General features: G+C 43.6%; 1 protein-coding gene across 2 annotated transcripts in view; it reads left to right on the top strand.

Annotated features, from left to right (window-relative positions):
- il16 (interleukin 16) overlaps positions 1-20,722 on the top strand; it is a 169,874-nt gene extending 149,152 nt beyond the window's left edge. For both annotated transcript variants that reach the window (XM_072564801.1, XM_072564802.1), the window contains 5 exons: positions 3,257-3,443; positions 7,539-7,640; positions 14,682-14,922; positions 16,481-16,612; positions 18,873-20,722. In XM_072564801.1, the coding sequence (XP_072420902.1) occupies positions 3,257-3,443; positions 7,539-7,640; positions 14,682-14,922; positions 16,481-16,612; positions 18,873-19,069 (859 nt within the window). In that variant the 3' untranslated portion in view covers positions 19,070-20,722. The remainder of the gene's footprint in view (positions 1-3,256; positions 3,444-7,538; positions 7,641-14,681; positions 14,923-16,480; positions 16,613-18,872) is intronic.
- The last annotated feature ends 2,529 nt before the right edge of the window (positions 20,723-23,251 follow it).

Raw genomic sequence — 23,251 nt, 5'->3', positions numbered from 1 at the left:
CAAGGAGAAGCAGTAGCTGTAATGTATTTGTATTTCCAAAAGGCATTTAATACAGAATTGTACATACAGGTGCATAATAAGACAAGAGCCCATTGCAGATAGTATATCAGCAGGTATAGAGGATTGGCTAACTAATAGAAGCCAGAAAGTGGAGGTATTTTCAGAATAGCAATTTCCAACTTGCATAGTGCTAGAGGAGCCAGTGCCGGGACACGATTATTTCCAATGTATATTACTGACTTAGATGATGGATGTAAATGTACTGTAAACCAAGTTTGTGGATGACACAAGGTGTCAACAGAGGGATATAGGCAGACCAGGCAGAAACTCGGCGGGTGGAATATAATGTGAGAAAATGTGAGGTTCCATACATGGTAAGAACAATAAACTAGCTGAATATTATTGAAATGAGGAAGACAGCAGGAAGTTGGAGCACAGATTTTTTTGGGGGGGGGGTCTTTGTTCACGAATCACAAAAAGCTAGTACTCCATTTTCGCAGGTAAACAGGAAGGAAAAATGGACTGTTAGGTTTTATTTCAAAAGAGATGGGCTATGGAAAAGGGAAAGACTGCAAAACATCGACAAGACATTAGTCAGACTGGACCTGGTGTACTGTGAATAGTTTTTGGTCATCTTCTCGAAGAAAAGAGATATTGGTATTGGAGACGGCCTAGAGAAGGGTAGTTTGGCTGACTCTGGGTATGGAGGGATGTTCACATGGGGAGAAGCTGAGTAGGTTTGGCCTGTACTCGGTGTTTAGAAGAATGAAACATACAAGATTCCTAGGGTGCCTAACAGAGTAGACAAAACCTTTGTTTAATATCTCATCCAGAAACTGGCATTTCAGACAATGCAACACTCCAGTACTGCATTGGTGTGTCAACTGAAACTGAGCACAGTCTCTGCCCTATGACTTGAACCCATTTCCTTCTGCCTTAGAGTTGAAGGTTGTTCTGACGCAAGGCTGGCAGTAAATGAAACCGCTGTATTTGTTTCTGTATTGATGTCTGAAATGTATGTTTATGGGCTACGTTGACAATGAGCAAACAAATGACTGAGAAACTTGTCAACTCCTGTGGTCACATGTTGGGAGTTCCTCTCATTTAAATGGAGCTTTTGGGTTGAATGAACCTTGCACACAAATGGTGCCCATAAGTTTAAATGTACCGTGTAAATAGTCCCACCATCTGATTCCTATTTTACACACTTAGCGTCACAGAGGCATAGAGTGATACAGCACAGAAACCGACCCTACTCGTCCATACCAGCCACATATTCTAAATAAGTCTAGTCCCATTTGCCACATTTTTGGCCCATTTCCATCTTAAACCCTCCTTATTCATACACTCATCCAAATATCTTTTAAATGTTGCAATTGTACAAGCCTCCACCATGTCCTCTGGCATCTCATTCTGAACACGCACTGCCCTTTGTGTGAAAGAGTTGCTCCTTCGGTCGCTTTTATATTTTCCCCCTCTCAGCAGAAACCTGTGCCCTCTAATGTTGGACTCCCCCACCCCAGGGGGAAAAGACCTTGTCGGTTTACCCTATCCATGCCCCTCATGATGTTATAAACCTCTATAAGGTCTCCCCTCAGCCTCCGATGCTCCATGGAAAACAGCCTCTCAAATCCTCCAACCCTGGCAACGTCCGCATAAATCTTTTCCGAGCTCTTTCAAGTTTCACAAGGTTGGAAGTCAGATGACACCAGGTTATAGTCTAACTGATATATTTGAAATCACAAGCCTTCCAGAGTGTTTCCCCTCCATCTGGTGAAGTGAGAGAGAAGCACACAATCACAATGGGCAGAGAGATCAAAGTATCAGACAAAGGGTGAGAGTAGAGGGTCGACAGGTTGAATATTAGGTCACTATAGGGGATCAAGAGTGTCATACAGTGTGAGTGAAGTGTCAACAACTAAATAGCAAGTGAAGGGATGACCGATAATCCGATTAAATGAGGCAGAAAGATGATTACAAAAAAATAAAAATAAGGTGGTGTTGGAAACAACCAAATGATTGGAATAACATATTCGGTGTAAAAGTCTCACACCAAGGCTGTAGCCAAAGTAATAAGTAATCCAAAACTGTACAAACTAATTAAGTTAGAGAGAGCATAACTATATGATCTCATCTTTGGATCCCTCTGCCCATTGATCTCTTGGCCTATCAATTCTGTGTCTGTGTGCTTCTCTCTCACTCGCCATGAAGGGGTAACGGTCCAAAAGCTTGTAATTTCACGTCAACCTGTTGGACCACAACCTGGTGTCGACTGACCTCTGACCTTGTCCATCCCAGACCAACACCGGCACCTCTACATCAAATTTCACAACATCTTTCCCATAGCAGACAGACTAGAATTGAATGCCAGATTTTAAAAAATGGCCTAACCAATGTCCTGTACAGCTGCAACATGACCTCCCAACTCCTATACTCCATGCACTGACCAATAATGGTAGCATACCACACATCGCCTTCACTATCCTGTCTACCAGCGACTCCACTTTCAAGGAACTATGGACCTGTACTTAAATCACTGCATGAAAAAGTTGTGCTTGCTTGAGAAGATGTAATGTGACTCCATTAGAAATCAATGGGTAACTGTAATATCAATTACAAATTCTGTTCTTTATCCTTTCCTGAGATCTGTGCATATTTGCTTTGTGTCCCTGAATTGAGCATTTCAGAAGGTAGTTAAGAGCCATCCACATTGCTGTGGGATTGGAGTCACATGTAGATCAAACTGAGTAAGGATGTAGATTTTCTTCCCTGAAGGAGAATAGCAAGACAATCAATGATATATACAATGGCCACCATTACTGCCAGACAAGTTTATAATTAGTGATTTATTCATTTGTATTTACATTCTGCCAGCTGCTATGGTGAATGTGAACCTATGTCCTCAGGGCATTAGCTTGGGTCTCTGGTTATAGTCAAGAAACATCACCACAACTTCAGTTTTTGCCCCGATAGCTGTTACCCTGTGATGTGAATTACCTAAGAGTACTAATGGGTAGAAATGTGATTTTGCACTTTAGAAGAGGTTATCTTAGGAAGTGGACAAAAATTTTCTGAGATAGTTAAATTTAACTTTGGTTAGCACAATAGTATCTCATTCTAAACCCCAGTGCGCAATGTCCTCATCCCTGGCTGAAGTGATGGGTAAACAAATCTTAATGAGTTTGATGTAAAAGCTTGTGTTTTCCTCCTGCATTAATGAACTTAAACTAAACTGAGTGTGTGGCTCCTCTTCTAGTCTTGCAGAATTACGAGTCTGCACTATCAGTCTGACAGATGAAAATCAGAGCGAAGATGATAAAAGGGAACGCTCCTCATCGTTATCTGCCTGTGTTTCTGCCCAGTCGGTCATATCCTCAATCCCTGCAGACGAGCTGGAAAAACTGATCGAGGAAGTGAAGAGCTTGGATGAGGAGACCTTAAAGGTTTGACCATGAAGGAATGAGCGCAATGCCCCAGCAATTGGCTAACACTGACTTTGGGGCACGTTTTAAGGATAATGGGAAATTTTGAATTGTGGCAGATGATCAGCTAAGATCATACTGAGAGCAGGCTCTAGGACCTGTAAGGTCTACTCTTATGAATAGGCCCTTAGCAACAAAAATATGGGAGTATAAACTAAACTAGTGGTCTGCTCTGGAGATTGGTTTGTCATACGAAACAGTAGAATTGTTGCAATAACACAGATTTGATGAGTTTATTTGGCTTGATCTTTAACTTGATGTGGTCATATCCCTGATTCCCCTCTCTGTCTGAGTATGATTATATTTCTCTGTTGTGTTTAGGAACATATACAAATCTCAAAATAATATTTTAGGTACATTTGAGGGGTGGTCTTGTGGAGTTTCTCACTTTGGAGTCTTGCACAGGACTCGAGCACAGGAGATAAGTTATTAGTGCTGCTTCCTTCTCTGAACTATATTTAAGGCTCCACATTGGAAACAGAGTCATAGAAGTGCATCTGTAGTGAAAATCCTGAAGGCCTCTACTCTAGCTGTTAATGTGAAGCTATCATTCACATTTTATAGACTAAGAGTAGGTGCTTTTTAAATCTGATTTTCCACATTGAACAAACCTAACAATAACAAGTGAGGATGCATAAACTTGTATTCTGCACTGAAAGTGTCTTTTCTTCTGATATCATTTGTTCTCCTGTGCTAATTCCAAAGCACCCTCCTAATTGATGCAGATACTGTACAAATTCACCATCTACCACTTTGCTGATAGTTACGAAATGACAGGAAGCAATGACCCCTGCATTAATTCCTCTGAGAAAAAGCAGCTTACAAAATCCTCACACTTACTTAAAATCATCCAAAAGTTAAAAGTTTCTGAATTATTAATGCGAATATCCAGGCCTGAATTCATGGATCCATGCTCCCATGAGCAAGACTCGGGACTGGTGAGAAGCATTTCAGCATTTAGTCCCTAGACCTTTTAGATGGTTAGGTCAATTTTATTTCAGTGCAAAAAAATGTTTTTCCTTTGTTTACTAGGTAGCAAAGGCAATTTGTAGGATTAGTCAGGGTTATGCCCAAGAATGTGATGTACACACATCTGTTATGTCAAACTCCTTCTCTTCTAAATCCTTTTGCAGGTTTTTATAAACTCTGTCTCATGTCCCACTAGTCTTGCAGAAGTAAAGGATTTGATTACCGTGACGAACAGAATTAGTCAGCATGGACGAATTGGACCAAAGGGTCTGTTTCCATGCTGTACATCTTTCTGTAACAGTTATAGTTGGATGAATTTAAGATGCAATCTGCTCACAAACAATTTGAAATTTTCTCACCAGAAGGAATCTTCGCAATGTGTGAGAGTCAGAAAGGACAGAACAATTGACAGAGAAGGAAAGAGAAAAAGAGAAAGAAAGAAAAAATTGCTTTTATACATTGCCTTCTCACATCTTTTGTTGATAGCTCAAAGCACTTTGAAGACAATGAGTTATTTTTCATGCACTATGCTTTTTTTTTGCTGTGTTGGCTTGATAGTTAATACTTCAACATTCACTCCCTAATCTGCCGACACACAGTAGCAGTGATGCATACCGTCTACAAGATGCACTACAGCAACTTCCCCAGATTTTTTAGGTAGCACTCCCCAAACCTGCAATCCCTAGCACTTAGAAGAACAAGACTGACAGATATATGAGGACACTCCATTCCACTCCAACCTACAAGCCATCCTGACTTGGAAAGAAATTGCTGTTCCTTCACTGTCACTGGATCAAAATCCGGGAACGGCCTCTCTAACAGCTTTCTGGGTATGTCTATACCACACGGACTCCAGTGGTTATAAAGAAGGCAGCTCACCACCTTCCTCTCCAGGGCAGTTCAGGGTGTGCAATAAAAGCTGGCCCAGCGATGCTCACATCACACTGGGCACAGTGGCTCAGTGGTTAGAACTGCTGCCTCACAGCATCAGGGACCTGGGTTCAATTTGGGTGACTGCCCATTTGGAGTTTGCATGTTCTCCCCGTGTCTGTGTGGTTTTCCTCTGGGAGCTCCAGTCTCCTCCCACAATGTGTAGACTAGGTGGGTTAGCCATGGGAAATGGGGAAATGGGATGGTGTGGGGTCTGGGTGGGATGTTCTTTGAAAGATTGGCATGGACTTGCAGGCTGAAAGGCTTGCTTCCACTGAAGGGATTCTATGTCTATTCTACTGCCTGAATAAATAAAAACCATGTGAGATGAAGCCGAATGGGAAGAAGCTGTGTGCCACATAACCAACCTTGGATGGTTGACCCGTTTCTATGAGTTCTTTGAAATTCTTTGTAATGTAAGCAGTGTTGGCTAAGATGATATTTCTTCACTTTCTACAGAAATTCTAGGTGGGAGAAGGGTATTTTGTAATCTAGATTAATGCTCAGTTGGAGAGCTGAAATGTGTTACACTATTGAAATTGTAAGCTTGCTCCTTATTGACTGTTCTGATGGTTCAGGATGGTGCTGAAGGTCCTCTGGCAGTGTGAGGAGAGTACAGAATTGCAGAATTAAGATGTTGCAAGAGGCCATTTAGCCCATTGTGTCTGAGCATTTTGGCTTATTACCAAACTCCTGCATTTTCTCTGTAACGCTGCATTGTTTCTATTTATTAATCATCCGATGGCCTATTGCAATCCTCAGTTGAACCTTCCTCCATGACCCTCTCAGCCACCACATTCCAGACCCCAACTACTCGCTCTCAAGGCTTTTCCTTTCCTTTCCTCACCGGACATTTTGCTTCTTTTGTAAAACACTTTAAAACTGAGTTCTTTGGTTCTCAATCCTCTTGCAAGCAGGAATAGTTTCTCTGTCTGGCACTTGTCTTCAACCGTGGGCAGCACAGTGGCTCAGTGGTTAGCACTGCTGCCTTAGAGCACCGTAGTCCCAGGGTCGATTCCAGCCTCTGGCGACTGTCTGTGTGGAGTTTGCACATTCTCTCTGTGTCTGCGTGGGTTTCCTCCGGGTGCTCCGGTTTCCTCCCACAGTCCAAAGATGTGCAGGCCAGGTGAATTGGCCATGCTAAATTGCCCACCGTGTTAGGTGCATCAGTCAGTGGGAAATGGATCTGGGGTGGGTTCCTCTTCAGAGGGTCGGTGTGGACTGGTTGGGCCAAAGGGCCTGTTTCCACATTGTAGGGAATCTAATCTAAAAACTAACCAATCTAAAAACATGGTGCTCAAATCTGCAAGTACAAGGTCATGCTAATAACAATGAAAACAAATTGCCAGTTTTGGTGCAGCACGGTGGCTCAGTGGTTAGCACTGCTGCCTCACAGCGCCAGGGACCCAGGTTGGATTTCACCCTGAGGCAACTCTGTGTGGAGTTTGCACGTTCTCCCCATGTTTGCTTGGGTTTCCCCTGGTTGCTCCGGTATCTTCCCACAGTCCAAAGATGCGCAGGTTTGGCAGATTGGCCATGCTAAATTGTTCATGGTGTCCTGGGAGGTGCAGGCTAGGTAGGTTAGCCTTAGGAAATGTGGTATTACAGGGATAGGGTAGGGAGGTGAGTATGGATGGAGGTGCCCTTTGGACGGTTGGTGCAGACTTGATGGGCTGAATGGCCTCTTGTGGTACTATAAGGATCCTATGATTCTAGGCTGTTGGCAAGACCTAATCAGTTCACTAATGTCTGTTGGGAATGGAAACCTGCCATTCTTTTACCTGTTCTGAAGCTGTGGTTTTTCAGTCACACATCAACTTGGCTACTTCTTAATCAGTCCCCAAAGTTGATGTACCAAGACACTATATTGCACTGACCCAGTGCTCTCTCAAGACAGCAGCTGTGGGATTTTTTAAATGTGCATTTAAGAGGGCAGATGAAAGCTCAGTTTAATGTCTTCTCTATATTTTAACACTTCAAACAGTGCCACCCACACTCCTCCATGAGAAGTATTAGTCTAGATTTGAATCTAGAATTCAAATTCCCACAACCTGCTGCCTCGCGGGTGAGAGCCAGAGTTTGTAGTGAGGTATTGAGAAGTTGATTGGCAGGTACACACAAAGTACAAATGCCATTGTAATCCTTCTCCCTCCACAGCAATTTGAAGACATTCACGTTGTGGTCCTGCACAAAGAGGAAGGGTCTGGCCTTGGATTCAGCATCGGTGGAGGAATCGACCTGGAAAACAAAGTGACAACTGTGAGTACTCTCCAGGAAGAAGGTCCAGTGCAGGCTTCAATGTGAAGTGGAAACCTCTCCTGTGATGTGACTATTATTCATCTGGTTCATGCTTGAAAAAAATGCATCCTGTAGTGCACTCCCAGACAAGAGTGATCCTGGGTGGCACGGTGGCTCAGTGGTTAGCACTGCTGCCTTACTGCGGTAGGGACCTGGGTTCGATTCCCACCTCGGGCGACTGTCTATGTGTACTTTGCACACTCTCCCTGTGTCCATGTGGGTTTCCTCCCACAATCCAAAGATTGTGCAGGTCAGGTGAATTGGCCAGGCTAAATTGCCCCATAGTGATAGGTGCATGAGTCAGGGGTGGGTTACTCTCCGGAGGGTTGGTGTGGTCTTGTTGGGCCAAATGGCCTGTTTCCATACTGTAGGAATCTAATCTAATCTAATCAATTAATCTGAGGTGATGGCTAGCACAAGGGGACATAACTTTAAATTGAGTGGTGATAGATACAGGACATGGGTCAGAGGGAGTTTCTTTACTCTGAGTAGTAACGGCATGGAATGCTCTACCTGCAACAGTAGTCGACTCACCAACTTTAAGGGCATTTAAATGGTCATTGGATAAACATCTAGATGAGAATGGAATAGTGTAGGTTAAATGGGCTTCAGATTGGTTTCACAGGCCGGTGCAACATCAAGGGCCGAAGGGCCTGTACTGTGCTGTAATGTTCTTTGTTTTAAAGTGATGGATTGCTCCCTTCTGGTGCATTTAGCATTTATTGGGCATCGACTCCAGTCAGGAGGCCCTGGACTTTAACTTTTCACTCCTCATCCATCTGAGGCACGGAGTTGGGTGGAGGTACCAAACTGTGCTGGCTGCATATCAGTTTGTGGTCTCTATCCTGCACCCCACACTCTCCAATTCTGAGTCCAGGCCCAGGGGTCACAGTCTGGAGGACACAGGGTATGGCATTTAGGATTGAGTTGAGGAGAAATTTCATCACCCAGGAGAGTGATGAGCTTGTGGAATTCTTTGCCCTGGAAAGTAGCTGAGTAGCTAAATATAGTTCTTGGGGCGATAGGGGTCAAAGAGTAGAGGGAGAAAGCAGGAAGGGGGGACTGAATTTGATCAGTCATGTTCATAATGAATGGTGGAGCAGGGATAAAAGGGCTGAATAGCCTGCTGTTGCTCCAACATTCTATGTTTAATTTTGTTTCTCTTTCCACAGCTGCTGCCAGACCTGCTGAGTTTCTCTAGTGCTATGTTTTAATTCCAGCATCCACAGTGTTTTTCGTTTTAGCAGAAGTGTTCAAGGTGGCCTTGTTGCCCAACACTCAGAAGGCACCCGAGGGAGCCTTCTCACCAGCTGAACCACAACAGAGGCCCGATTGATGAGGGCTTTTTTGAATTGAAAGGTTTAGGAAGTGAGTGAGATGGAATCTCAGGGTGGAAACACCCACTCTTTCCCTTAACTGAAATATAGGCCTAAAACCTAAAATCCTACCAGGTAAAAACAATGACTGCAGATGCTGGAAACCAGAGTCTAGATCAGAGTGGTGCTGGAAAAGCACAGCAGGTCAGGCAGCATCCGAGGAGCAGGAAAATCGACGTTTCAGGCAAAAGCCCTTCATCAGGTTTTCTAGGCGCTTTGGGAGGAGGGGTGGACTGGATCTGGGTCAGAACTTGAGGTCCGTGAAAAAACCCTTAGTTCCCTCTCCTCAAATAAACATCTATTCAGGTCCCGGTGTATGTACTGTCAACAATCAGTATTTATAAAGGCACAGAGTGGGCCTCAGTGGTTTATGTTTAAACTGTTGAAAGGATTCACAAGGATAGATGCAAAGAAACCTCCTCTAGAGGGGCATTCAAGAGGAAAGGGGCAAGGGGCTGGGTTTGGTTGCATCGCTGAGTATTTTCAGTTCAGGTGGGGCACATGAAATAGGATGAACTCCGAGGCTACCAGACCTGCCCCCACCTCGAGCTGACCCCATAATAGAGACGCTGACTTGCGCTGTATGTGAATAAATAACTACAGGTGTTAAAAGCTCAATTACTCATGATTTGGGTTGAGGTAATACCTAATATAAGCAAAAGAGAGTAGACAAGTGGACCTTTTTTAAAAATGTTTTCAAATGGGGGGAAGGGAGGAGTTCTATCTTTGGAGGGTGCCTTATTGTTCTCATTCAAATTCAAACCCCTTTTCCCCTGACCCTGCTTTGGTGACCTAGCCATTCCTGCCCAATGTCACCAACTTACCTGGGTTTGGCGTTAAGTTGGGCCTTCCTGGGACAATCCATGCAGTGCCCACTACGAATCTCTGGAAGCGTCAGGAATAAGGGTGATGAGCTTAGAGCATGGATCGGTACTTGGAACAACGATGTGTGGCCATTACAGAGACACGGATACCACAGGGACAGGAATGGTTGTTGGATGTTCCGGGGTTTACATGTTTCAAAAGGAATAGAGGGGGGGAGTAAATGAGGTGGGAGAGTGGCATTGCTAATCAGGGATCGTATCACAGCCGCAGAAAGAAGGGTTGTTGAGGAGGGTTTCTGTACAGAGTCAGTGTGGGTGGAAGTCAGAAATGGGAAAGGGGCAGCCACTTCATTGGGAGCTTTCTATAGATCCTCCAATAGCAACAGAGACATGGAGGAGCAGATTAGGAGGCAGATTTTAGCAAGATGCAGAAGTAACAGGGTTGTCGTCACGGGTGACTTCAACTTCCCTAATACTGATTGGAACCTCCTTAGTTCAAATAATTTGGATGGAGCAGACTTTGTCAGGTGTGTCCAGGAAGGATTCCTGACTCAATATGTAGATAGGCTGACTCGAGGGGTGGCCATATTAGATTTGGTGCTTGGCAATGAACCAGGTCAAGTGTCAGATCTCTTGGTGGGAGAGCATTTCAGTGATAGTGATCACAACTCCCTGACCTTTGCTGTAGTCATGGAGAAGGATAGGAGCAGATGGTATGGGAAAGTATTTAATTTAGGAAGGGGGAATTACAATGCTATGCAGCAGGAACTGGGAACACATATTCTTGGGTAAATACATGACAGAAATGTGGAGATTGTTTAGGGAGCACTTGCTGCAAGTGCTGGGTAGGTTTGTCCCACTGAGGCAAGGAAGGGATGGGAGGGTGAAGGAACATTGGATGAGAAGAGATGTGGAACATCTAGTCAGGAGGAAGAAGGAAGTTTACTTAAGGTTGAGGAAGCAAGGATCAGACAGGGCTCTAGAGGGTTACAAGGTAACCAGGAATGAACTGCAGAATGGACTTACGAGAGCTAGAAGTAGGCACGAAAACGCCTTGGCAGGTAGGATTAAGGAAAACCCTAAGGCATCCTACACTTATGTGAGGAGCAAGAGGGTGGCCAGAGTGAGGGTAGGGTCAATCAATAATGGCGGGGGGGGGGGGGGGGTGGAATTTGTGCATGGAGTCAGAAGAGGTAGGGGAGATCCTTAATGAATACGTTACTTCAATATCCACTCCTGAGAGGGACTTGTTTGTGAGGACAGCATGAAACAGGCTGATACACTCGAACAGGTTGATGTTAAAAAGGAGGATGTGTTGGAAATTTTGAAAAACATGAGGATAAATAAGTCCCTTGGGCCAGACAGGATATATCCAAGGTTACTACAGGAAGTGAGGGAAGAGATTGTTGCACCTTTGGCGATGATCTTTGCACCCTCACTGTCCACTGGAATAGTGCCAGATGATTAGAGGGTGGCAAATATTATCCCTTGTTCAAGAAAGGGAATAGGGATAATCCTGGGAATTACAGACCAGTCAGTCTTACGTCAGTAGTGGGCAAATTATTGGAGAGGATTCTGAGAACAAGATTTATGACTATTTGGAAAAGCATAGTTTACTTAGAGATAGTCAGCATGGCTTTGTGAGGGGCAGGTCATGCCTCACAAACCTTATTGAATCCTTTTGAGGATGTGAGGTTAGTAGGTTTGCTAATGACGCAAAGGTTGATGGAGTTGTGGATAGTGTGGGGAAGGCCTTTGTGGGCTAAAACGGCACATTGACAGGATGCAGAGCTGGGCTGAAAAGTGGCAGATGGAGTTCAACCTGGAAAAGTGTGAAGTGATTCATTTTGGAAGGTCAAATTTGAATGCAGAATACTGGGTTAAAGGCAGGATTCTCAGCAGTGTGGAGGAACAGAGGGATCTTGAGGTCCATGTCCATAGATCCCTCAAAGTTGCCACCCAAGTTGATGGGGTTGTTAAAAAGGTGTATGCTGTGTTAGCTTTCATTAGCAGGGGGATTGAGTTTAAGAGCTGCAAGGTTATGCTGCAGCTCTATAAAGCCCTGGTTAGACCACACTTGGAATATTGTGCTCAGTTCTGATCGCCTCATTATAGTAAGGATGTGGAAGCTTTCGAGAGGGTGCAGAGGAGATTTTCCAGGATGCTGCCTGGGCTAGAGGGAATATCTTATGAAGAAAGGTTGAGGGAGCTAGGGGTTTTCTTATGGGATTGGTAAAGGATGAGGGATGACTTGATAGAGGGGTTTAAGATGATGAGAGGCAAAGACAGGGGGAATAGTCAAGAGATTTTTTTCCCAGGGCAGGAATGGCTATCATGAGGGACATAATTTTAAGGTGATTGGAGGAAGGTTGAGGGGAGATATCAGAGGTAGGTTCTTTACACAGAGAGTGGTGGGTGTGTGGAATGCACTGCCAGTGGTGGTGGTAGAGTCAGATATATTGGGGACATTTGAGCAATTCTTGTTTAGACACATGGATGATATTAAAATGTAGGGAATGTAGGTTAGTTTGATGATAGTATTGGATACAAAGTCGACATAACATCGAGGGCCAAAGGGCCTGGCCTGTACTGTACTGTTCTATGTTCTGTTGGGGTTGTAGCTGATGTTTTCAGCTCCAGAGATTGGGGATTCCTCCCACTGAGGGGCAAACAGTTCCCACTCCTGGTGAATTCATCCCCCTGCTGCAGGTTTTAGCTTTGAGCGAGGCCTCCTCAAGGCCTGAGAACTGGTCTCCAACTTCCCTTCTGGGATGGAATTGGGGTGGGGGGATTTGGGGGGGGGGGGAGGGGAGGTGAGGTGAGGTGTGTCAACTCACTCCCCGTGTAAATTTCTGTCTGTAACCTTGACATTATAGCTGGACCATTCGGGAGATATTATTTATCACAAAGAACTGTGGAATTTTGCCCAAACCACCCTGGACGCTAGAAGACAACTGGTGCTTTTGAGGTAGACCTCTGTAGGATGAGGGTATCAAGGGTGGATGGATACAGAGCAGCTGGGATTCCATAAAATAGCTGAACAGGTTCAAGAGGCTGTACTCCTATCTCTATGCACCTGCCTTTAACAAACAATCTTAGCTGATTGAATTGTTGTTCAAGTTGTACTATTAGCTATTTCCTCCTTTCAGAATCATTATGCAGAAGGTGAGAGTGGAATTTGAGAGCCTGTTATTCTTCTGCCTCAGCATCAACATATATCACAGGCAATACGCCCACAATTTCCTGTCTTTGACAAACAAAAAAATTCAAATTTACCAAGTAGTCTGAACATACACTTACTTTCAAAAGAGAAAGGTGCGGTTTTGATGCCGAGTTAAAATGGAGCACTCTCACCTCTGACTCACTTGCAGTATACATTTGTGCTACCAAGACAGATGAGGTCCAAAGTAATCCCAGTTCTTATGTCCTGGCTCTCAAAATACAGACCTCAGTAACACCTAGTGCTACAGCAGGAAAGGAGATCTTTGTTTCTGGGCACACAGCAACAGGAGGAGGCTATTCAGCAGCTAATGTCTGTTCCATTAGATTATGACTGAAATGCACCTTAAATTCTTTTTATATCCTCACTTCACCAGTTCAATAAACCTTAATGCGCTCGCCTATCAGGCTCCATTTTGATGCTTCAATTAACCTGCAGACTTGTTGGCTACTTGTGGGAGTGTGTTTTAAATTCCCACAGGCAGTAGTAGGGCAACATTTCTAAGTGGCCTGACTCAAATATTAAGGTCAAACCTCAATCATTCTTCTAGGCTTCCAGCAGAGGGAGTCATTTTTATCAATCCTACTTATATTACTGCTTTGAAAACTTTATGATGTGGAGATGCCGGTGTTGGACTGGGGTGGACAAAGTTAAAAATCACACAACACCAGGTTATAGTCCAACAGGTTTAATTGGAAGTGTCGCTCCGAAAGCTAGTGTGCTTCCAATTAAACCTATTGGACTATAACCTGGTGTTGTGTGATTTTTAGCTCCTTAATCAGATAGCTAGTGGGGCAGAATCATAGGAACAGAAGTTATAGTAAATATTATAAATTTTTACTATAAATTCTGTGTCCTGATGATCCTGCCCCACTAGCTACCTGGTGTAGGAGCAGCACCCCAAAAACTAGTGCTTCCAAATAAACCTGTTGGACTATAACCTGGTGTTGTGTGATTTTTAACTTTGAAAATTTTAAACATCTCAATCAGATTGTCACTGTAGGGAAGATAAGTCTAGGCTTATGAATCCTTTGCTGATAATCTAACCCTGTTAACTCCATTGTGGTGAGTTAGCTCTGCATCCTCTCAAATATCTCCTTGAGGTGCAAGGGCTAAAACTCCAGATATAGCTTAACCAAAGCATATGTGCAAGGTTTGTGAAGGTTTGTAGCTCAGGTTGAGGTTTAGGGTGTAGGTTTGCTCGCTGAGCTGTAGGTTTGATATCCAGATGTTTCATTACCTGGCTAGGTAACATCATCAGTGGCGAACAGGAAATGACATCGCCACAAACCCCAGGAACCCCATCCAGGAGAAAGATATAAATAGAAAGCAGGAGACAACAGCTTCGCTTCACTTGGAGGTCGCCACTGATGATGTTACCTCGCCAGGTAATGAAACGTCTGGATATCAAACCTACAACTCAGCGAGCAAACCTACACCCCAAAGCATATGTATATGTTTGTATTCTAATGATGTGATGTGTTTGTGGAGAGTCTAACTCAAGGAGAAAAACATCCCATTTCACTGATTAACTTGTGCTGAACTGTTTTTTTTTATCTACTCTGTCCCCACATACCAACAGGTTCATAGAGTGTTTCCAAATGGACTGGCAGCTCAAGAAGGGACCATCCAAAAAGGAGATGAGATTCTATCGATCAATGGACAATCTCTGAAAGGTGTTACTCATACGGAGGCTCTAGGCATCTTACGGCAGGCCCGACTGCCAAAGCAAGCAGTGATTGTAATACACAAGGGCAAGGAAGGTGAAAGGAAGCTGAGTATTCCGACAGAAAGCTCAGCAACCGACAGTCCCACAAGCTCAGGTCAGCATTTTATTGCAAGAGATAATTCAGTTTCTTTTTTTTTTAGACCGGTTTTTGAACAAATCCTTCCTGGACCAGTAAGCGTCAAGGTTTTATTTTTTGCTGCACTGTTTGGACAATGAGGCTGTAACTCTGGCAGGAGTCTCTACAATAGAGGACCAATGTTGTTTGGAATGGACCAGTCTACCTCACCAGATCCCAGTCGTTTAAACATAATTCCAACAAATAGATGGAAGTGATGCAACAGCAGTTCCCCCACTGTGAGTTGCAACCCAGTTTGAGTTGTGGAAACAATGTGTGGCGTGGTGAGCACCCTATCCTCTGCGAGTGTTGCCCTCGCTAGTACTGAGGCCTAAGGCCTAAGGCCCTGCCCTGCTCGTCTCTTTTTTTTCTTTATTAATTGACAGGATGTGGGCATTGCTGCCCAGGGGGCAGTTAAGAGTCAACCACCTTGCTGTAGATCAGGAGTCCGATGTAGACCAGGACAGCAGTTTCCTTCCCTAAAGAGCCAGATGGTTTTTTCAAACAATCGACAATAGATTCACAGTTATCATTTGACTCTTAATTCCAGGTATTTATTGAATTCAAATTCCACGGTGGGATTTGAACCCGTGTCCTCAGAACCTTACATTACTTGGGTCTCTGCATTAATAGTCTAATGATAATACAATTAGGCCATCTGCCCTCTATGAGCCATGTACACCTTACCCCATGCACTTCAGCCTCCAAGCATGATTGTATCGATGACTTTGGCAATGATGCCTTTGCTGTTAAGCTGTTTGTGTGAATTCAATACTATGTTCCTATATCAGCCAGTTTGACTGACATTTCCTGGTCAAAGCCACTGAGCTGGAGTAGTTCAGATGCACGAATGGATCGATAAATAAATGACATCTTGCTAAAATCCTTTGAGAACACAGATTTTCTTCGATATGATGTATTATGTGTTGACCGATAGGTAAGGCAAAAGTCTCCACAGTTTTATCAGACCATAGGGCTGCTCTCTCATGAGAAAGGGAGATAACTGGTGGTGGTTTAACCTGAGGGTCACCACGCCCAAGGCAAGGGCAAAGGTTGAGGAGGAGAGTCCTTCGTGGTAACCTCACATGATGTGATCATTGAATCCACGCTGTTGCTGTCAATCTGAGTTACAAGCCAGCCATCCAGCTAACTGAGCTAAGTTGACAACCCCATTAGTCCAGAGTAGGACATCAAATGTAACCATGCTGCTTTATTCCTTATTTTTTTGTTAGCATTTGGCGTCATGTTCATTTTCAAACATTAAAATGGGGTCATATTTCAAAATACTTTGAAAAGCATTGCTCCCAAATGTGGTTATGATTGTCTCATTGAATTGTTTCTCAAACAGTGCAAGGCCTTAGAGTTACATGTTCGGTGAGATGGAGCAGCTAGTCTTTTTGTTCCTGCCCTTTAGGAATGCTGGGAAGCTGGTTTCTGCCCTGGCTGCCTTGTACATGATTGAAGCTAACTTTAATAGTATTGACCCGGAAGTGTTTGGCAGTCCAACTGACTGGGTCACCTGTGTTATTAATTTTAGCAGCAGACAATAAAGGGAACACTTTCACTGCGGAACTTGAGAAAAATGCAGGAGGTTTGGGCTTCAGTCTGGAAGGTGGGAAAGGCTCCATTAATGGTGACAAGCCATTGATTATCAACCGGATCTTTAAAGGTAAGCACAGCGATGGCTCCACTGGCTAAAGTGTGACATTCACAGGTATGGGACCAAGAGAGAAAGTGAGGGCTGCAGATGTTGGAGATCAGAGTCGAACAGTGTGGTACCGGAAAAGCACAGCAGGTCAGGCAACATCCGAGGAGCAGGAAAATCGACGTTTCGGGGATAATCCCTTAACCAGGACTCCTGCTCCTCAGATGCTGTCCCACCTGCTATGCTTTTCCAGCGCCACACTTTTCAAGTCAAGTATGGGAGCAGGTTGAGGAATAATGCATGCTGAATGTAGCACGTTGTGGAGGAACAGATGACTTTGTAGCTATGGATTAGAAATTGGTAATGGTACATCAACAGACCTGGCCTGGGATCAATGTTCTGACATTTTTGTCTGTGATGTCTTTAGATAATTTGCAGCAGAGGCCACTGCCCCCAGCAACTGATCATGCTTACACCTGAAGAAACACATATCCAAAGTTTTCTATGATTGGAGGTTGGCAAATGTTATTCCTTTGTTCAAGAAAAGGAGTAGGGATAACATTGGGAATTACAGACTAGTCAGTCTTATGTTGGTGGTGGGCAAATTATTGGAGAGGATTCTGAGAGACAAGATTTATGATTACTTGGAAAATTTGATTAGAGATAGTCAGCACGGCTTTGTGAGGGGCAGGTCATGTCTCACAAGCCTTATAGAGTTCTTTTGAGGATGTGACAAAACACATTGATGAAGGTAGAGCAGCAGATGTGGTGTATATGGATTTTAGCAAAGCGTTTGATAAGTTTCCCCATGGTAGGCTCTTTCAAGATGTATGGAGGTGTGGGGTACAGGGAAATTTGGCTATCTGGATACAGAATTGGCTAGGCCACAGAAGACAGAGGGTGGTAGTAAGTGGAAGGTATTCAGTCTGGAGCTCCGTGCCCATGGTATTCTGCAGGGATCTATTCTGCGACCTCTGCTCTTTGTGATTTTTATAAGTGACTTGGATGAGGAAGTGGAATGGTGGGTTAGTAAGGTTTCTGATGTCATAAAGGTTGGTGGAGTTGTGGATAATGTGCAGGACTGTTGTAGGTTACAATGGGACATTGACAGAATGCAGAACTGGGCTGATAAGTGGCAGATGGAGTTCAACCTAGAAAAGTGTGAAGTGATTCATTTTGGAAGGATGAATTTGATTGCTGATTATAGGGTTAAAGGCAGGATTCTTGGCAGTATGGACGAACAGAGGGATCTTGGGGTCCATGTCCATAGATCCCTCAAAGTTGCCACCCAAGTTGATAGGGTTGTTAAGAATATGTTTGGTGTGTTTGCTTTCATTAGCAGGGGTGTTAAGAACCATGAGGTTATGCTCAGCTCTGTCGAGCCCTGGTTCGACCGCACTTGGAATATTGTGTCCAGTTCTGTTTGCCACATTATGGTAAGGATATGGAAGCTTTAGAAAAGGTGCAGAGAGTAACCAGGATCTTTGGTGAACTTCTGCAGTGCATCTTGTCGATTCTCCCCGTGTCTGCGTGGGTTTCCTCTGGGTGCTCCAGTCCAAAGATGGGCAGGTTAGGTGAATTGGCAATGCTAAATTGCCCGTAGTGTTAGGTGAAGGGGTAAATGTAGGGGTATGGGTGGGTTGCGCTTCGGCGGGTCGGTGTGGACTGGTTGAGCCGAAGGGCCTGTTTCCACACTGTAAGTAATCTAATCTAATCTAAAGATAGCATACGCTGCTATCGGTGAGCATCGGTGGTGGGGGGAGTGAATGCTTGTGGGTGTGGTGTCAATTAGACAGGCTGGTTTGTCCTGGATAGTGTCAAGCTTCTCGAGTGTTGTTGGAGCTGGACTCATCCAGGCAACAGAAGAATATTCCATCACACTCCTGACTTGTGCCTTGTAGATGGTGGACAGACTTTGGGAAGTCAGACTTTGTAGCCGCTGTATTTATATGGGCAGTTCAGTTTCTCACTGTTGGTAACCCCCAGGATGTTTATAGTGATGGTGGGTATGGTCTTGGCCTGACAGTTCTGTGCCATGAATTTTACTTGGCAGTTATCAGCGGGTTATTACTGCATACAAACCTGAAAATTCAATGGCTCACTTGATTTTAGTTTTATTTAGTCTCCCTTATTACATATGAGCTCAGGAACTCAGTGAATCTATTGTATACAGCTATACTGTTTGTAAAGCATGTCGTTAAATCTGTTGTTTCACCTTGTATTTCCAAAGCCTTGTTTTGCATTTGGTAAAAGTGATTTTCATTTGTTTCCCTACACCTCACAGGGGGTGCCCTTGACCAGAACAACATTATCCAGACTGGCGACGAGCTGCTTCAGGTGAACTCCACCGTCCTGCAAGGTCTGAGCCGTTTTGAGGCTTGGAACGTCATCAAATCCCTGCCGGATGGGCCCTGCACAGCGACAATTAGGAGGATCGGTCCAATTCCGAGCACAGCCAAAGCATCTCAAGATGCTGAATAAAGCCCCTAATAACCAACTAAGGACTTTATAAACTTAATGTAGAGACATCTCTTCCACATAATTCAGCTAAGCTATAACGTGGATTACATACTAATATCCACAGGGATGCACTGTGACAGATGGGGTTGTTAATCTTTTAGACTGGTTATTCTTGTGAACAGATTGAGGTGTTGTCTTTATTAAGTCCTTTTATTCATCTCCAGCAAGCAGTCTTATTGTGACAAATCCAGGCTTGCTCCTCGCTCTTATAAACACTCACTATCCCCATATCCAATAGTGTGTGCTGGACAAGACTTCAATCTGACAGCTCATTACACTCCTGCATGTTTAAGTTTGTGCCCAACTTTTATTAATGCATGTAACACAAACAACTTTATGAATTGCTAATTGCCTTATCGCAGGTACAGCCTACATGGTCACATCCTGCTAATGTATAAGCAGGATGCTATCCAACAAATAGTTAATAAATACTTTGTCTACTGTTTCATACTATCCATACCCTCCACAAAGGTGCCAATCTCCATTACAAAGACAGAATGCCTACTTCTACTGATGTACCATTTCCTGTTCCCTCCTCCATTAACTAAACTTATTCAAAACTCTTCTGCCTGTACTATATTCGACATCCAGAGCACTTGTCCTCACTGACTATAGATGCTGGCACTCAGAAATTGCTAGGCAAGCATAGCAGGTCTGGCAGCATCTGTGCAAAGCAGAGTTAATGTTTTGGGTGCAGTGATCCTTCTTCAGAACAGACCCTCCACTTTGCACAGATGCTGCCAGACCTGCTGAGATTTTCCAGCCATTTCTGATTTTCTCTTTTTTTTGTTACTTGAACTCAGTACCTCAAACTTAAGATGTTGATAATCTTTAAATCCCTTATGCAATCAATGCTTTCTGTCTCTATCACCTTCACCAGTCATCACTCTTCCCACAAAGTTCTCCATTCCTCTAGCCTTGCCCCACCCCACCCATTCCTGTTCCACATCCCTTCTTTAAAGCCTACCACTTTCGCTTGCTTCCATACATCCTCCTGGCAATCAAAACCCAATTTGTTTGATTCTCTCTGTGAAGCACCTTGAGAAAATTTTGCACATTAGATGCAAGCCAATTACAAATGTCTTTCAGCCTGCCAACTGAGGTAAATGGCAACATAACGAGTGAAAACTGACAATTACAGCCAACCCTAATATAGACAAATAATTCTTGGGAAAACTTTACAGCTTAATAACATTCTCCATCCTTTTCCAGGATAATGTGACAAGCCCCTAGTTAGGATTAAAAAACCCCCCCAGAAATATTGGATTGCCGAAGCAAAAAAAAGAGAAATGCTAGAAATACAGAGACAGGCAGGAACTCTGAAGAGGAATAGGTTACTGTTTCAGAGAAACCTCCAATGTTAACCTGTCCTTTCCAGATGCAGATTGATCTGCTGAACGTTGCTTTTGTACTTCACTAATCAGAGCTCTGATGCATTAAGATTTAGATGAGTTAACCGTGGTCATTGTATTAGTATTGCCAGTGTGTGTGTAAAATCGTAAGCAGAATGGTCCATCGTGCTAAGCCTTTGCTTAGGGATTCGATGATTTGAGTTCTAATCTGAATTTGTACCAATCACACAAAATAAAGACTCCAGTCTGGGTTCAAACCTGACTCTTACTGCAGTACTAAAATGAAATAATACCAAAACAAAATGGTGCTGTCCACCTCAGTATGTCCTAAAGCATTTCGCAACCAATTAAGTAATTTTGAATGGAGACAATAAAACAGCCCATTCACACACAGGAGGATACCATCTCAATAATGACCAAATAATCTGATTTACATGAGAGTCAGGGCAGAAACATTGTCAACAGACAGCCCTCCTAGACCACTTCCATTGGGTGGCTAAGTGGTTAACAATACAATCCTCACAGTGCCAGGGACCTGAGCTCAATTCCAGTCTTGGGGTCTGTCTGAGTGGAGTTTCCGTGTTCTCTCTGTCTGCTGTGGGTTTCCTCCCAAAGGCATACAAGTTAGGTGAAATGGCTATGTTAAATTGCCCACAGTGTCCAGGGATATATAGGCTAGATGGATTCAGTGTGGGAAATTCTGGAATTGGGTGGGTCTGGGTGTGACGCTCTTCGGAAGGTCACTGTGGAATCGATGGGCTGAGAGGCCTGTTGGGATTCTGTAAAATGCTCAGCTGAGGGGGCCTTGGCTTAACACCTGAGGCCAGCTGGGCACTACAAAGACAGCCTAAATCTCTGCATCGGGTCTTAAATCTACAACCTTACGAGGTGAGAGTGCCATGACTAAACTAAGGGTCACTTGTGAAAAACGCAAATATTGTTCCCATTTTTACAGCTCTGCTATTTGGTCCTGTGAAAGTCAGGCAACAGAAATTATTTTGGTGGCTAAGAATGCTTGTTTGTGTAGAAATAGACTTGGACAGTAGAAAACAAATTCTAAGACTATGCCCCTGGGCGAAAATTAAAAATCGGTAGCTTGAGAATGCAGAAGGCAAATACAGATATTACAGCAGCAAAGGCTATCACTGGGCTGTGATCTTCTCCCAATCTTTCCCAAAATAAAATTCTATCCTATATGTGATCGAAGAGCAATAAGGAGTGTGGCATTATTCAAATGCAACCTCATTATTCCCTGATATCTGTGCCAATAACCAACACAGAAAAAATAAAGCTTACAATCCATTCCATTGGAGCCATCATAAAATATTTTTAAAATATCAATGGAACCTGTGAGAGTTCCAAAGATCAATCAACTTACTAGTTACTGAAAATTTTAAAATCAAGGGAAGCTGTTTAAACCTTGTCGAATCATTGTTTCGCTCTCCTCATTCACTGGATCATAGAAGGTTCATAAGAACAACAGTACATGATTCAGTAGCTTGTCTGTTCTGGTGTTAAATAAGATAATCAGCCACATTTTAATCTCCATTTATCTATGTCAATTCTGTAACCTTTAATATGCTTGAGAAACATTTATCTCAAATCTGAAACTTTCTATTGACTTAATCGCAGGTGTTTTGACAGAATGTGCTGGCTTTCCGCTGCTCTTGTGTGTGACATCACCATTGGATGGCCTGGCTCTAGTTTTGAGGACACAACCATTTGTAAGATTCCTTGAAATCTTGATAGGGCAGATATGGAAAGGTTTCACCTTGTGAGACACTCTAGGACCAAGGGGGTATAATCACAGAGTAAGGGGAGCGGACATTTCAGGCAGAGGAAGAACTTCTTTTGTCAGAGGATTATGAACCCATGGAATTCTTTACCATAAGAGGACTGTTGCAGTTGGCCATTATATATTCAATGTTGAATTAGACAGATTTTTAACCAGTAAATAAATCAAGGGTTATAGCAGAAAGAGAGATAAGGGGAGGTGAGGGTTATCTGATCAGCCTCACTCTGATTGAATGGTGGAGTAGACTCAATTGGGCTGAATGGTCTATCTTTATTCCTATCTCTCATGAACACCCCCCTCCAGGGAAAATAGTTGCTATCTACCCTATCAAATTCTTTTAATCATTTGAATCACTCAGGTTGGATCCTCTCTTGTCTTGTCTTGAATATGGAAGGCCATGCAACATATGATTTAATTATGTTCAGCCTCATTATCGTTCTGGTGAATCTGTACTGAACCCCCACTAAAGTCATGGTGCAGTGCCCAGTGCAAAACATAGCTGAAAGCTCTAATCTTACCTCAGTTAAGTTGTGTAAAAGTTTTCACACCTTTACAGTGTAGTTCAATAATCAGTGTTTTCCAAATTAATTTTTGGACACATTCCAAGCTTTTAGTGATTTATCTTGAATATGTAAATCTCTGTACTCTTCCAGTGTGTAGCATTTCTCTCTTGCTTTCTCTTGTGGCTTTTCCTATGTTCCATGGAGAACCAAAACACTGGGTGATCACATCACCTCAGCAAGCAACTCCAGCTTTACCAGGTAGTTAATTGTCTGCCATTTACCTGGATTGGGAACCGGTGGTAATATATGCTGGCCTGTCTGCAACTGCCTGGCTTCTGCTGCAGTCAGCAGGTCTTGCAGCTGGGACTCAAACCCAGAACCTTCCAGCAAAGACAGAAATGCCAGCTGTGGTGCCCGAGTTCCCAGTTCAGAGTTTCTCACTGTTGGAGAATATTTTACTTAGTTCCAAACTGGTGGACTTTACACTTCCCTC

Source organism: Chiloscyllium punctatum, chromosome 48 (assembly GCF_047496795.1).
Source record: "Chiloscyllium punctatum isolate Juve2018m chromosome 48, sChiPun1.3, whole genome shotgun sequence".
In the NCBI taxonomy this organism is placed as follows: domain Eukaryota; kingdom Metazoa; phylum Chordata; class Chondrichthyes; order Orectolobiformes; family Hemiscylliidae; genus Chiloscyllium; species Chiloscyllium punctatum.
This window is presented reverse-complemented; position numbering and strand designations above follow the sequence as displayed.